General features: G+C 44.6%; 1 protein-coding gene across 1 annotated transcript in view; it reads right to left on the minus strand.

Annotated features, from left to right (window-relative positions):
* Positions 1 to 13,830, minus strand: part of LOC149285406 (dedicator of cytokinesis protein 3-like) — a 121,810-nt gene that overhangs the window by 25,371 nt on the left and 82,609 nt on the right. Inside the window, exons 14-23 of the mRNA XM_089495353.1 lie at positions 11,566 to 11,691; positions 8,628 to 8,752; positions 5,079 to 5,241; positions 4,808 to 4,914; positions 4,545 to 4,716; positions 4,169 to 4,266; positions 3,538 to 3,621; positions 3,123 to 3,223; positions 2,567 to 2,648; positions 2,285 to 2,455 (exon numbers count right to left, since the gene is read on the minus strand). Coding sequence (XP_089351479.1) covers positions 2,285 to 2,455; positions 2,567 to 2,648; positions 3,123 to 3,223; positions 3,538 to 3,621; positions 4,169 to 4,266; positions 4,545 to 4,716; positions 4,808 to 4,914; positions 5,079 to 5,241; positions 8,628 to 8,752; positions 11,566 to 11,691 — 1,229 coding nt within the window. The remainder of the gene's footprint in view (positions 1 to 2,284; positions 2,456 to 2,566; positions 2,649 to 3,122; positions 3,224 to 3,537; positions 3,622 to 4,168; positions 4,267 to 4,544; positions 4,717 to 4,807; positions 4,915 to 5,078; positions 5,242 to 8,627; positions 8,753 to 11,565; positions 11,692 to 13,830) is intronic.

Genomic DNA, 13,830 nt, shown 5'->3' on the forward strand with positions numbered 1-13,830 from the left:
TTATTTCCATAATTCTTAAGCACACTGTACCAAAATCGACCATCATTAGAAATCCAGGGATACCAACCACAGGACACCACGCATTTTTGGAACATGGGGACCCTAAAATGCTTACTACAGAGGGTCTGCCTCATTCCTCTGATTTATATGACGGTTTACATCTCCCTCTCTCTGTCTCTCTCTCTGTCTCTCTCTCTCTGTTTGTGCTTGTAAAAGATTATTTTAATGTTAATCTATATGATGGGCAAAAAGAGACCATAAGGTTCTTATAACCTACAAAGTGTTGCTTTCTTTGTTCGAGTAAAACAACTTTTATAGGCATAGCGGAGTGAACTTTTAATTGGCATGACAGCAGCATCCTCTGTCCTTGAAATGACGGCAGATAAAGGGTACATTCTCCAAAGGAAGGGTATTCAGGGTTATTTAGAATCATTGTTGGATCATTCTTGTACATGTAGGAAAGGGGACATCAATTGTAATAAAATAGCTAGAAAGTTTTCCACTGCAGTGAAAGAACGTTCTAAACACAGAATAGAACACAGAATGTAAATGTATACCACCGGGAACAACAACACAATATTTACAAATGATATATTTAGCCATTAATATTATAGAAATTATCAGCTAATCGTATGCCTATTTAATGCATAATTTGGTAATTCATAAAGGTAATACGCTCGAAAATATATAGAAGTGAGATGTCTCTATATCATCAGCTATTAAATGCAAAAAGAAAAATATAAATGTAAAAGACAAACGTGTCCAGAAGCCCCTGATTATTATTTATTATTATTTATAGCGCCATCAAATTCCGTAGCCCTGATTGATGTCACAGTGTCATATGCCGATATGGAAGGCTAAAGGCTATACAACTTAGGAACAATGGGGTTTATTTACTAAACTGGGAGTTGGTATAAAAATGTCAGCTTCAGTTACTTTTTATCACTATAAATTCAGAATGGCCAGCCCCAGTACGAGTCTCCAGGAAGGGACACCCAAACTGGGCCTGCAAAGTTCATATGGGGAATGAAGAAAGAACTAGCTGAGCCGTCCTTAAAGGAGAAACCTACTGGGGTTGGTTATTCATAAGAATTCTGTAACTTGAAGCACTGGAACAATTACAATTGCATAAATAAGATAAAACAAGATAGATGAGTAAAGGGCCTTGCAGTTTTGTTCCTATTGAAGGCTCACTGGAGTTGAGCCCAGTAGTCACAGTGATAGCGCTGGGCGCTTATGGAGTTCTTCTGTAAGCCTCCCACTTGTGGAGTCTGGCAAGTGAAAGCAGCTAATCGTGACTTTGTAAAAAAAAAAATAAAAAAAATCAGGATTTAGGGAACAGACTCTTCTGAGTTTTTCAATCAAAACACATTTATCACCACATGCAAATTATTTCAGGTTTCGGAATCTGTGTTAGAACTGTGACAATGCTATGGACAATAATATCTGACAATAAGGGGACTGACAGTTTTAGGGAAGTGGTGAGCAAACAGGGTATAATGAGCAATAAAATGTAAATTGGTAGACCGTAGAAAGCAAGTGTAATGGTCACAGAGATGCATTGTGGAGGAGGATATGATATGCGATATTCACAAGGCAATGCAATATGTACTGGGTTGGCATTATTAGCCACAGTGCTTAAATGGGTCACAGTAGGTATGGAAGATGTGATGGTTAAATAATAATATAATGAATGGAAAGGAATAACAGGAGAACTTTTCAGTACTAAGGGAATGTGCACTGAACCCACGTTCAATAGACTGTGGATTGCAGTAAAGGTTTCAGTGATTGGTGCTAAAACATTTTAGAATGGATGTAGTGGTTTTAGTGAAAGACTGGAAGTGCAGTGAGATTTTGTTGTGGGTAAAGGGCCTCTACTTACAAAGCAGACTGTGGGTGAGTTTGAAGAGCCCCCAGTGTTTTGAGACCCAGAATCTCCTGTTCCGCTCACCTGTCCTCCAGCCGCAGGGGGCTTTAAATTTAAAAAAAGGATGGGGTTTGGACAAGAAAGGGAGGTAGAAGGAGAAGCAGAGGGAATAAGAGGGTTGGAGAGCACAGGTGAAGCACAGATAATGGAGAAAGACTAAATCATTGAGGCAAGTCTGGATAGAGAAAAGCAAAAGTGAATGGGGCAGGTTGGCAGCTAAAGAGGTGCCCCCACTGGATCCATTAATAAAGCTCTCACCCCAAGCAGTACATTTGACAGATGTCAGTATGCTCTTCCCTGCATCCTACTGAGATTCCATTTCTCTAGTATGCCAGGTGTAGCATTCTTCCTACTCACCTGTGTAAATAGCAGAGAGTCTGAGCTGCGTGTGTCTAGGCTCAGGACAAAACGCATGGACTGGAAAAGCTCATGGATGCTGCAACGGAACTGTTCCTCCTCCAGGCCTCCAGTGGAGCGAGCAAAAAGCAAGCGTGACTGGATGATGAACTTAAAGAGATTCTCCAAAGCCTGGGGCATAAGGTGCAGGAAATTAGATATTAGATGAACTAGAAAACAAGACATGGTGATTCCTTGTGCTCAACATCTCCCCAACACTGAAGCACTCAGAATCATGCGTACCCTCATTGCCTCTTGGATGTGGTCTTGTCTAACAAGTTCAGCAGAACGTTCCATGTACCACTTCAAGCAGCGAATCAGCTCCCTGGAGGATAAAGAACAGGTTGTCCTTCAAACTGACAGCCTTCCATTTGTTATGCACTGGTTCTACCCACATCCTTTTAATGCAATTTTCAGTATTCTAAAACTCCCTCATATTACCTCTTTACCTTTTATCAATTCAGTCTTAATCCACTCTTCTTTGATGAGTAATGCAAGCCACGCATCTCATTGAAAGTACATCTTTTCCCACCCAACCTATGCCCCTGCCCCTGCATGTTTTACATCACTTGTACTGGTACTGTTTTCCTACTTTCACATCTAGCTCGGCACAGCACCCCATGTCTACCAGCTAGACTCATGTTGCACTGACACCAAGCCATTAACAATTTCTGCAACCAACCCTAGCGGTAACCCATAGCTATAGTCCATTACTGATACGATTAGTATATAATGGAAATGAACTAGTTGGCATTGATCATGCTTCTTACTGCCCTCCAGCACCCTATTATATACGTACCTGTATGCAAGAGCCCCAGCAAAGTGTTTCTGTATATATGTGTCTAGAACTGGTCGGAAATGGTAATATTTACTCTCCCTCAAGAGATTGATGATGAAAACCTGGGTACACACCATAAAATCAAACATATTTTGTAAGGCTCTAGATAAACCAATGATTTTCATAAGCATCGTCCTCTGCAAATCTTTATAGTGTATATTTGTACACGGACTACAATCAGGCATCTCTTCCCTTCACTCATTGATTTCAATGCATACACCGCTTCCTGAGAAATATTAAGATAAAATGCTCTATAACTGTGTAGTTAAAGACAATGTATGACATGTGCAAACCAGGGAGCAGGTATGTAAAAAGGAAAGGTAGTGTTCATGGTATAAGCTAGTGCCCTTAGTAAATATAGGAGGCATGTTCTCACCAGTGATTGGAAGACAAGCAGACCATACTTCTCTGTGTTATCATCCAGGATGACAAACAACGTGTCCAGGATATCCTGTAAAAACTGAAAAGGCCAAAGGTCTGAGTGCTGGCAGCTCAAAAGAGTGACCTACGATAGCCTATGGTTTCTCATAGAACTCTACTAATATATAGCTGTTCTCCTAACTACCACATTCTAAGGTCTTTAATTCCACCTCATCTTCTGTCACCCTCATCAGACACTTTCCTTACTTCTGCGTAGCAGGTGGTCTTCTTATAATTACAATGGCGTATATGGCCCTCCGCTAACTAGACAAACTCCACTGCATAACCTCTCTCCAAACAAAGACAAGGACATCAGTGTACGACTAAAATGTATTACATGGTGCCTTCTTCAATGGCTTTTTAATCAAAAAAAATGCTATTTGTCTTCTGACAAATTAGGGTTTTTCTCCCAAGCCCACCTTTGGAAGACTATTTTCATTACATGAACTATTATGCAACTTCCCATCATAATACTTTGGTTTGCTCATAAAATATATATCAAACACTGGCATGCTCTAATTTGTTATGACCCAGAATGATCAGAATATAGACAGTGTAGAGGTACACTCATTTCTACTGATCGATACCTTTACAATCTCTTCTCCGCTCACGTGCCGCAGACGCCCAAGAATATCCATCACACGATCTGGGTAGGCCTTCCACTTCAAGAGAGCCAGGAGGTCAACTGGAGTGAGGTGGGAATGAAATCGGAAGAACAGAGAGGGGCAAATAAGTGGGCTTGTGCTAGTAAAAATGAGTGTATTTGTGCTTGGTGGCTTTGTGCATGAAGTGCTGCAGTGCAAGTCTTATTAAGAGGCTAATGGCATTCCTACTATTGTCTTCCTGTTGGAAAGGAGTTTGGCAGATTCTGTAGAGCTTCTTAAATGGAACAAAACATTCTGATTGAGCGTGGTGAGAGAGAGGGTTCTGGGTTAATGTGTGTAGTATATTTTAATGCATTACCATTCTGAGTGAGCTTTGTGGAGGAGAGCTGAGTTGAGATACAAAAGGTCTCTTTGGGGCTGCGCTGGAAGATCAGACTGGACGGGATGTTGGGACAACCACTAAGGTCATCCTTGCAGCAAGGAAGTCCCAAGTACAAGGCGTGGTTATTGAAAGTGCTGTTCTCATCACACTGCAGAGACAAATGTGTTTGTTTATGAGGCCACAGACAGAAACTCATAAAACTAATGAGTTTTTGCAACAAAGAGACAAAAAGCAATTACCTTATACACATAGAGCTCATGGATGTCATCAGACAGAGTGGTCCCATCGTCCCTCATGAGAGGCGTGAAAGAGAATCCAAAGAGTTTTTTCTCCCCTTTATCCTTTGCTACATTGTTCCAAAAATAAGTGATAAGACATGTTATGACAGTTGCAGCAAACCGGTGACACTGTGACAGTGGGCGATGAACATGTCTGCAGTGAGACGAGCAATGTGAAGTGATGTGTAATCCTGTTGTGTTCTGTAGTGTAATTGTAACCATATTCACATACTGGAGCAGTGTCTGAACTCGAAGCGCAAATGAGATCCACGGAATCTGTCGATTGGGATCGGTAGTTTGATGAGCTCCCCCCAGCGAGGACTGTTATTGTGATATAGGACGAAGGAGTGATACTGACTTCGAGGGGGTTCTCCTGTACCCAGACTCACACAGTCCTAGAGGAGCAAAGGACACGTATATTAGTTCTTGTGTCTCTCCCACTGACACCTCATCTCTAAATCCTGTAAGAATTAGGGGCAATACAATCCCAACAAAGTCACTGCTGAATTTATGCCTACTTGAGATACTCTGGTCCCCACTACCAGTCCACACAGGGCCGGCCCTGCTATGGAGCAGAGTGGGGCAATTTCACCAGGCGGCACTTTTGAAGAGGCGGCACTTTGCCGCCCCAAGAAATGCTTTTGGACGCCGCAGCCTATTAGCTATTACTAGCTTGCCTGCGGTCCTGGGGTCTTTGGACTTTGGTCTTTTCTCCTTCGTGATTGGAGGTCAGCTCTCGCGTGGCAGCATGGGCGTGATTTTCCTGGAGAGTGCGGTGACATCAGGTGTCACGTCAGCACTCACTCGGAGTGAAGGGGGGCAACGTTTCACACTTCGCCCCGGGCAGCAGTGGGCCACACTGCTTGACCTATCAGAAACCGGCTATCTCTTCTAGTGATGTCCGGATCATGAACGAATCGTTCATTTGATCCGGTTCTTTTTAGTGATCCGGATGAGTCGGTTCACTAGACTGAACGATTCGTTTGTAGCGGTTCAGTCTGTGAATCATCATGCAGCTGTAACCTGATCCTAGAGCTGTGAGTCATCTGCAGAGCACTCTGGGGTCAGGTTACAGCTCATTAATTCACACAGGAACGATGACTCATAGAGTCAGAGAGTCGTTCAAAGAGTCGAATGATCCGAAGAGTCGAATGATCCGAAGAGTCGAATGAACCGAAGAGTCGAATGAACCGAAGAGTCGAATGAACCGAAGAGTCGAATGAACCGAAGAGTCGAATGATTCGAATCTTACAGGGATCCGGATCTTACAAGGATCCGAATCTTACAGAGATTCGAATCATTCAGAGAATATCACTGATACCATACTTTTATAAATAAATACATTAATAATGTTCACACTGCCCCCAGGATTTAGATTCCCCTGAGTTTGCCCCCCTTTACCTATAACTGCACCTACAGTTAACTTTATTAAATTAATTAAATTAACCCTCAGTCATCAGCATAAAATTAACCCTTATACCCCATCAACCATAACTGCCCCTGAAATTAACCGTAAAGATCCCATTAACCATAACGGCCCCTGAAATTAACCCTAAAGACCCCATTAACCATAACGGCCCCTGAAATTAACACTAAATACTCCATTAACCATAACTGCCCCTAAATTAATTGCATGTACTCCAGATAAATTACCTAATAAATTGGTATGGTTGATGGGGTCTTTAGTGTTAATTTGGGGGCAGTTATGCTTAATGGGGTGTTTAGGGATAATTTGGGGGAAGTTATGCTTAATGGGTCTTTAGTGTTAATTTAGGGGCAGTTATGCTTAATGAGGTGTTTAGGGTTAATTTGGGGTAGTTATGCTTAATGGGGTCTTTAGTGTTAATTTAGGGGCAGTTATGCTTAATGAGGTGTTTAGGGTTAATTTGGGGGCAGTTATGCTTAATGGGGTCTTTAGTGTTAATTTAGGGGCATTTATGCTTAATGAGGTGTTTAGGGTTAATTTGGGGGCAGTTATGCTTAATGGGGTGTTTAGGGTTAATTTGGGGGCAGTTATGCTTAATGGGGTCTTTAGTGTTAATTTGGGGGCAGTTATGCTTAATGGGGTCTTTAGTGTTAATTTGGGGGCAGTTGTGCTTAATGGGGTCTTTAGTGTTAATTTGGGGGCAGTTATGCTTAATGGGGTGTTTAGGGTTAATTTGGGGGCAGTTATGCTTAATGGGGTGTTTAGGGTTAATTTGGGGGCAGTTATGCTTAACAGGGTGTTTAGGGTTAATTTAGGGCAGTTATGCTTAATGGGGTGTTTAGGGTTAATTTGGGGGCAGTTATGGTTAATGGGGTGTTAAGGGTTAATTTTAGGGGCAGTCATGGTTGATGGGGTGTTAAGGGTTAATTTAATGGTGAGGGTTAATTTAATTAATTTAATAAAGTTAGCTTAAGGTGCAGTTGCAGGTAAAGGGGAATGTAAATCCTGGGGGCAGTGATTATTAATGTATTATTTATAACAGTATGGTGACATTCTCTGAATGATTAGAATGCCAATGAAGGCAGAGAGTCGTTCAAAGATCCGGATCTTACAATGATCCGGATCTTACAATGATCCGGATCTTACAGTGATCCGGATCACTGTAAGATTCGGATCCCTGTAAGATCCGAATCTTTGAACGACTCTCTGCCTTCATTGACATCACTGGAGGCAGGGGGGAGGATTCATAATGAAAGGGGCGGGGCCAATCGTTAGTGTGCCTGCACGGAGTTACTGGAAAACAGTAACTCCGTGCAGACACACTGAGTGATCCGAAGATCCGGATCATGAATCGGATCATTTCAGTGAACGAATCGAAATGATCCGATTCACTTTAATGATCCGAACTTCCCATCACTAATCTCTTCGCCAATGACTCTTCCTATCAGATGTTCCATTACATAAGTTATGGTGGTTAAAGGTGATGGAAAACCCTTCCACTTAAAATTAAGGGGGTAGTAGAAGTATTAGTAACCACTTATCTACTGACACCAGACAAGCCAGAAGTCATGTTTTCTCCTCGGAAATCTCATGGTGCTGCCACAACCACAAGGGATTCTGGGTAGGCGCATGCAACAATAATCACCTTTTGCCTCTATATCCACTTTATACATGGATCCCTTGAAAGTAATATCCCGCTGTACAAGACAACCTTTAGACAAAAGTCGGATGTTTAAAATTCACATTGTTTTACTGTCTACATGGATTTCCACTCCATTGACTGACTGCGAGATGTTTTTTTTCTTTCTCCACGGTTTTTTATCTGCTTTGCTTAGCATCTTTTAGATCCTTTCCATATTTATAAGTACTATTTCAGAATATTTAATATACCCAAGGACTCTAAATCAGATGCAAATATTGATTTTGTAAGAAAATAAGGAACTGAACTAAACCTATACATGATAAGTATATATGTCAATCTTGAGAATAAAATAGGACTAAAAGAGAGCCCAATAGTTACTGTTAAAAACACAATGCAACACCTTTGGATGGAGTAAGCATAAGGTTAATGAGCTTACACTGGCGTCAGTTAAGTGAAGCACTTCAACTGATGGAAAAGTCCATAATGCTTAATAAACCAAGTGGTCAACTGGACCCGCGGCGGGGTAAACATTGACAATCATGAACTAGCTTCATCGATGACCCAGTGTTTGTCAGACTATGTGGGATTCAGTATGTAAGACTCCAAAAACAGCCACCTCTATGTTCAAAAGATGAAGCAAAATCGGTACACACTTCACAAACATTTCTGTTGGAGTTGGCTTTGTTTCCTGCAAGTTAACAGCGTGCTCTTACCCTCAGGTTTTCTCCATCGGCATACAGAACATGCATGGTGACCTCGATGTTCTTCTGCACGCTCTTTCCTCCTCTCTCAAAGTCACCTTTCTCCAGAGTCACATATAGGTCATTGCGGACATCACCTAAGACAATGCGTGCATCACAAAGTGTTAATGTTTTGCCTGCTATTATTGATAAATAACCCCAAAATGTGCAAAAGAGCTCTGCAGCCACTTGACAAAGCGCTGTAACTTTGCAAAACACTGTCTGGCAGAGCATTTCAGCATCCTGCAGAGCATTGCCTTTTTAAAAAGCTGTACTTTGATACACTGTATCTCAGAAAGTACTCATGCGTAAGTATGCAAAAAAACTCCAGTCCGGGGGATCCATGTGAAGGCTGAGTGACTGCAGGGAGCCTACTTGCATATAAATGAGTGAGAACCAATGTAAGGCCAGGTCGGAAGGTAGCATGTGATGTCATAGCGAGGAAGCTCACACTTTGCTCCCATTAGAATGGGCATCAGCGCAATTACAACACAAGAAATTAAAGGATGACTTACTCTCTACTACCTGCATCTCTGAGGCACAGTAAGGAAAGGGAGGTTTTGGGGAGAGACGACAGGAGAAAATTGAGAAATGCATAGCTAAGGTTGATAGAAAGTGAGAGAAAACATTGTATTTCTCAGAGTTTGGAGTAAGGGGGTAGCCAAAGGAACTGTATGTGAGATCACTAAGGAAGAAATGGAGAGCGAGATGGAGAGAGAGAGAGAGAGAGAAAGATAGAGAGAGAGAGAGAGACAAGGACAGAGAGAGATGGGGAGAGATATGTATTTGGTCTTTGTGAATGTCAGTAAGACTATGCAATCAAAAAAATGGCTATTGTATTGTGAACCAAATGGTACCATCTGCAATTACATAAAAAAGTAGAGTTAAATAAAAGTTCAGGCGCTAAACAAAAAACATATATGTGTATAAAGTAAGGTGAAAATTAAAATATATTATAGCAGGTGCTGCAAACAGTATAACCCCTTTCTACCAAAATACAAATAAAAATTCAATAGTGTTGCCAAAAACATTTGTGCCAATTTAAAAGGCAAAATATAAAGTGATTATGTATAATATAATATAATGCAGACAATATATATGAAAAAAAGTGTTATGAATAATAAAGAAACAATACTTATATTTTTCGTCTCTGTGTTCTGTCTTTTTTCAATTTTTCAATTGTGGTTTTTCTCCCAGTGTTTTAACATATGTAAGAAAAAAAGAGTAACATAGTGTTTTCCGTAATAGCAGTAAATCTGTATCAGATATTTTAAATGCGGTATCCCACTCACATTGATGAGAGCATTATAGTTTGCTCTGACTTTCTGGACATAAATTGAACGGTTCCACCCGCCAAAGGGATTGTATGGGCTTCCAAAACTCCTTCCCGAAGAAAACAATTATCGGTCCACACGATAACGCCGCAAAACGAAAGTCAAATATCAGTCCGCACGATAACACCACGGAACGAAGCAAAGAGGCAGAAGGTAAGGTATACAAATATTTAATTTGTTTACAAACAAAAGTGCGGTATGCTCACATTTAAGATTTCTTTCTCGGATCTCTCTCTCCAAGCGGACAACTTCCAGGTGTAGCAAAGTAATGATGAAAACGGCAAGCAGACGCGTTTCGCCTTAATCAGGCTTTCTCAATGACACCGTTTGTAAACGAATTAAATATTTGTATACCTTACCTTCTGCCTCTTTGCTTCGTTCCGTGGTGTTATCGTGCGGACCGATAATTGGCTTTCGTTTTGCGGCGTTATCGTGTGGACCGATAATTGTTTTCTTCGGGAAGGAGTTTTGGAAGCCCATACAATCCCTTTGGCGGGTGGAACTGTTCAATTTATGTCCAGAAAGTTAGAGCAAACTATAATGCTCTCATCAATGTGAGTGGGATACCGCATTTAAAATATCTGATACAGATTTACTGCTATTACGGAAAACACTATGTTACTCTTTTTTTCTTACATATGTTAAAACACTGGGAGAAAAACCACAATTGAAAAATTGAAAAAAGACAGAACACAGAGACGAAAAATATAAGTATTGTTTCTTTATTATTCATAACACTTTTTTCCATATATATTGTCTGCATTATATTATATTATACATAATCACTTTATATTTTGCCTTTTAAATTGGCACAAATATTTTTGCGCAACACTATTGAATTTTTAATTACATTAAAAAAAACAACATAAAAGTGAGTTGTGGACTAATGAATAGAAATGTGCAAGAATGAGTGTAAATAACAATAAAAAGTTGTGCATGAATAAGTTTTGTTAAGAGAGAGGGACTGAGAATGGAAGGCTGTTGTAAGAGACATTTTTAAATGAGTGAGAGGAAGTGATGGAGGGTTGTGTATGGATAAGAGGGAGTATAGTGAAAGACAGCCGTGACAGCCGTGTATGAAGGAACACAAAGAAAAATCTGTGTAGGGTGAGTGTGAAGCAGGAGCGAGGGCTGTCTTTCGAGTGAATGAGGAAATAAGAGGTGGAGAGAGCTGCTTGTAAATTAGTGTTAAGAGAGAGATCTGTTAAGAGATGAAAGTGCAAGGAAGGAACTGAAGATTAAAGGGTGGGAAGATTAGGCTGTGTATGAATGAATATGAAGAAGGAGAGTGGGCTCTGCAGTGTAAGAGTGTAAAGCCAGTAGCATGTTGTCTATAAGTAATTGGTTGGGTATGATTGAAAAGAGCTGTACATAAATGAGTGTGATGAAAAGGGAGCAGTGTACCTCTGTAAGCAAAGTCAGATCTCTATGTAACTGATGAAAAAGGCTAGTAAGTCAGAAAGAAGGGAATAATATAGGGACAGACCTGAGTGTGCTATTTATTGTACCCGTTTACAAGTAATTACTTGTAACACATGTTCTGTCCTGCACTAGCACCGTGATATTCCTAGTCATACCTGGCATGATGACATCAGGGAACCCCAGCTTCCGTGTCACAGCAGCACCCCTGTTAAACAACAACTGGTTTTCCCTGCGGATCTGATCCATGTCCCCACGTAACAGCTGTAATGACACAATTAGCCCTGTGGAGACAAAGACATTAAATGGTCAATATACATTCTTGTTCCACTTCTGTATTGCGCTGAAATATTCCGGTGTGCATTTATACATAAACACACAGTTTGCACGTATAAGGGAATAGTTAATTAAGGTGGGCACTACATATATGTGGCAGGGTGTGTTAATTAACCCCTTCAATCCCGGAGAAATTTTGCCATTTTTGCGCTATGTCGGTTCAGCGATGATTCTCTTTTACTGTGAATAGTGTACCCATATAAACTATATATTGTTTTTTCAAGGAGAGATAGAGCTTTCTTTTGATACCATAGTTGGATGATTAGCTGAAAATTTAGAATTAGAAATTTAGTAAAAAGTAGCAAGAATTAGAAAAAAAAATCTGTGTTTTTTTCATTTTCCCTCTGAATCCTCACAAAATTAGGTAAAAAGACAGAAAATTCCATCCAGATTTATCCATTTAGGTGTCCTGTAGATGTCGATGTGCCCAAAGTGCCCGTTCCCGGCCGCCTAAGTTGATCGCGGCCGGCCGGCAGTTTTGCTCTAAGTCCCCGTTTTTGGCAGGTCAAGTTGCTTGAGAAACCCTGGAAGTCAATGAGGTCGGATTTGCCGGCCGCATCCGACCCTCGCTCCATCGAAGTCGGCATGCCTTGCCGGATTTTCCCGGTGGTGACGTGGAACTCCGTCCCGGTTCGCCAGGGACGTCAGGCACCCTCCGCCGGATATATAGGGAAGCTGCTGCTGCTTGTTCCAGAGAGCCGGCTCCCAACGACCTCGCGAAGCCCAGCCCGGGTGCCGGCCATGTCCCGGCCCCGGCCCCGGGAACCCCACCGTCCTGTAGACCTCCGAGGGTCCCGCCCGGGGCTCCACGGACCTCGGGAGGACCAGCCCGGGTGCCGCACCGGCGGTCCAACCCGCCCATGTCCCGGGCCGTGTCCCGGGAACACCACCTTGGGGCAGACCCCCGAGGGTCCCGCCAGGGGCTCCACGGACCTCGGGGTGCCCAGCCCGGGTGCCGCACCGGCGGTCCAACCCGCCCAAGTCCCGGGCCGTGTCCCGAGAACACTACCTTGGGGCAGACCCCCGAGGGTCCCGCCAGGGGCTCCCCGGACCTCGGGGTGCCCAGCCCGGGTGCAGCACCGGCGGTCCAACCCGCCCAAGTCCCGGGCCGGGTCCCGGGAAGAGCACCTAAGGCAGAGCCCCGAGGGTCCCGCCAGGGGCTCCCCGGACCTCGGGGTGCTCAGCACGGGTGCAGCACCGGCGGTCCAACCCGCCCAAGTCCCGGGCCGGGTCCCGGGAACACCACCATGGGGCAGACCCCCGAGGGTCCCGCCAGGGGCTCCCAGGACCTCGGGAGGACCAGCCCGGGTGCCGCACCGGCGGTCCAACCCGCCCAAGTCCCGGGACGGGTCCCGGGAACACCACCATGGGGCAGACCCCCGAGGGTCCCGCCAGGGGCTCCCCGGACCTCGGGAGGACCAGCCCGGGTGCCGCACCGGCGGTCCAACCCGCCCAAGTCCCGGGCCGGGTCCCGGGAAGAGCACCATGGGGCAGACCCCCGAGGGTCCCGCCAGGGGCTCCCCGGACCTCGGGAGGACCAGCCCGGGTGCCGCACCGGCGGTCCAACCCGCCCAAGTCCCGGGCCGGGTCCCGGGAAGAGCACCAGGGGGCAGACCCCCGAGGGTCCCGCCAGGGGCTCCCCGGACCTCGGGGTGCCCAGCCCGGGTGCAGCAACGGCGGTCCAACCCGCCCAAGTCCCGGGCCGGGTCCCGGGAACACCACCATGGGGCAGACCCCCGAGGGTCCCGCCAGGGGCTCCCCGGACCTCGGGAGGACCAGCCCGGGTGCCGCACCGGCGGTCCAACCCGCCCAAGTCCCTGGCCGGGTCCCGGGAAGAGCACCATGGGGCAGACCCCCGAGGGTCCCGCCAGGGGCTCCCCGGACCTCGGGAGGACCAGCCCGGGTGCCGCACCGGCGGTCCAACCCGCCCAAGTCCCGGGCCGGGTCCCGGGAACACCACCATGGGGCAGACCCCCGAGGGTCCCGCCAGGGGCTCCCAGGACCTCGGGAGGACCAGCCCGGGTGCCGCACCGGCGGTCCAACCCGCCCAAGTCCCGGGACGGGTCCCGGGAACACCACCATGGGGC

Source organism: Sceloporus occidentalis, unplaced genomic scaffold, assembly GCF_023333645.1.
Source record: "Sceloporus occidentalis isolate IW3139 unplaced genomic scaffold, rSceOcc1.0.p SCAF_79, whole genome shotgun sequence".
NCBI lineage: Eukaryota > Metazoa > Chordata > Lepidosauria > Squamata > Phrynosomatidae > Sceloporus > Sceloporus occidentalis.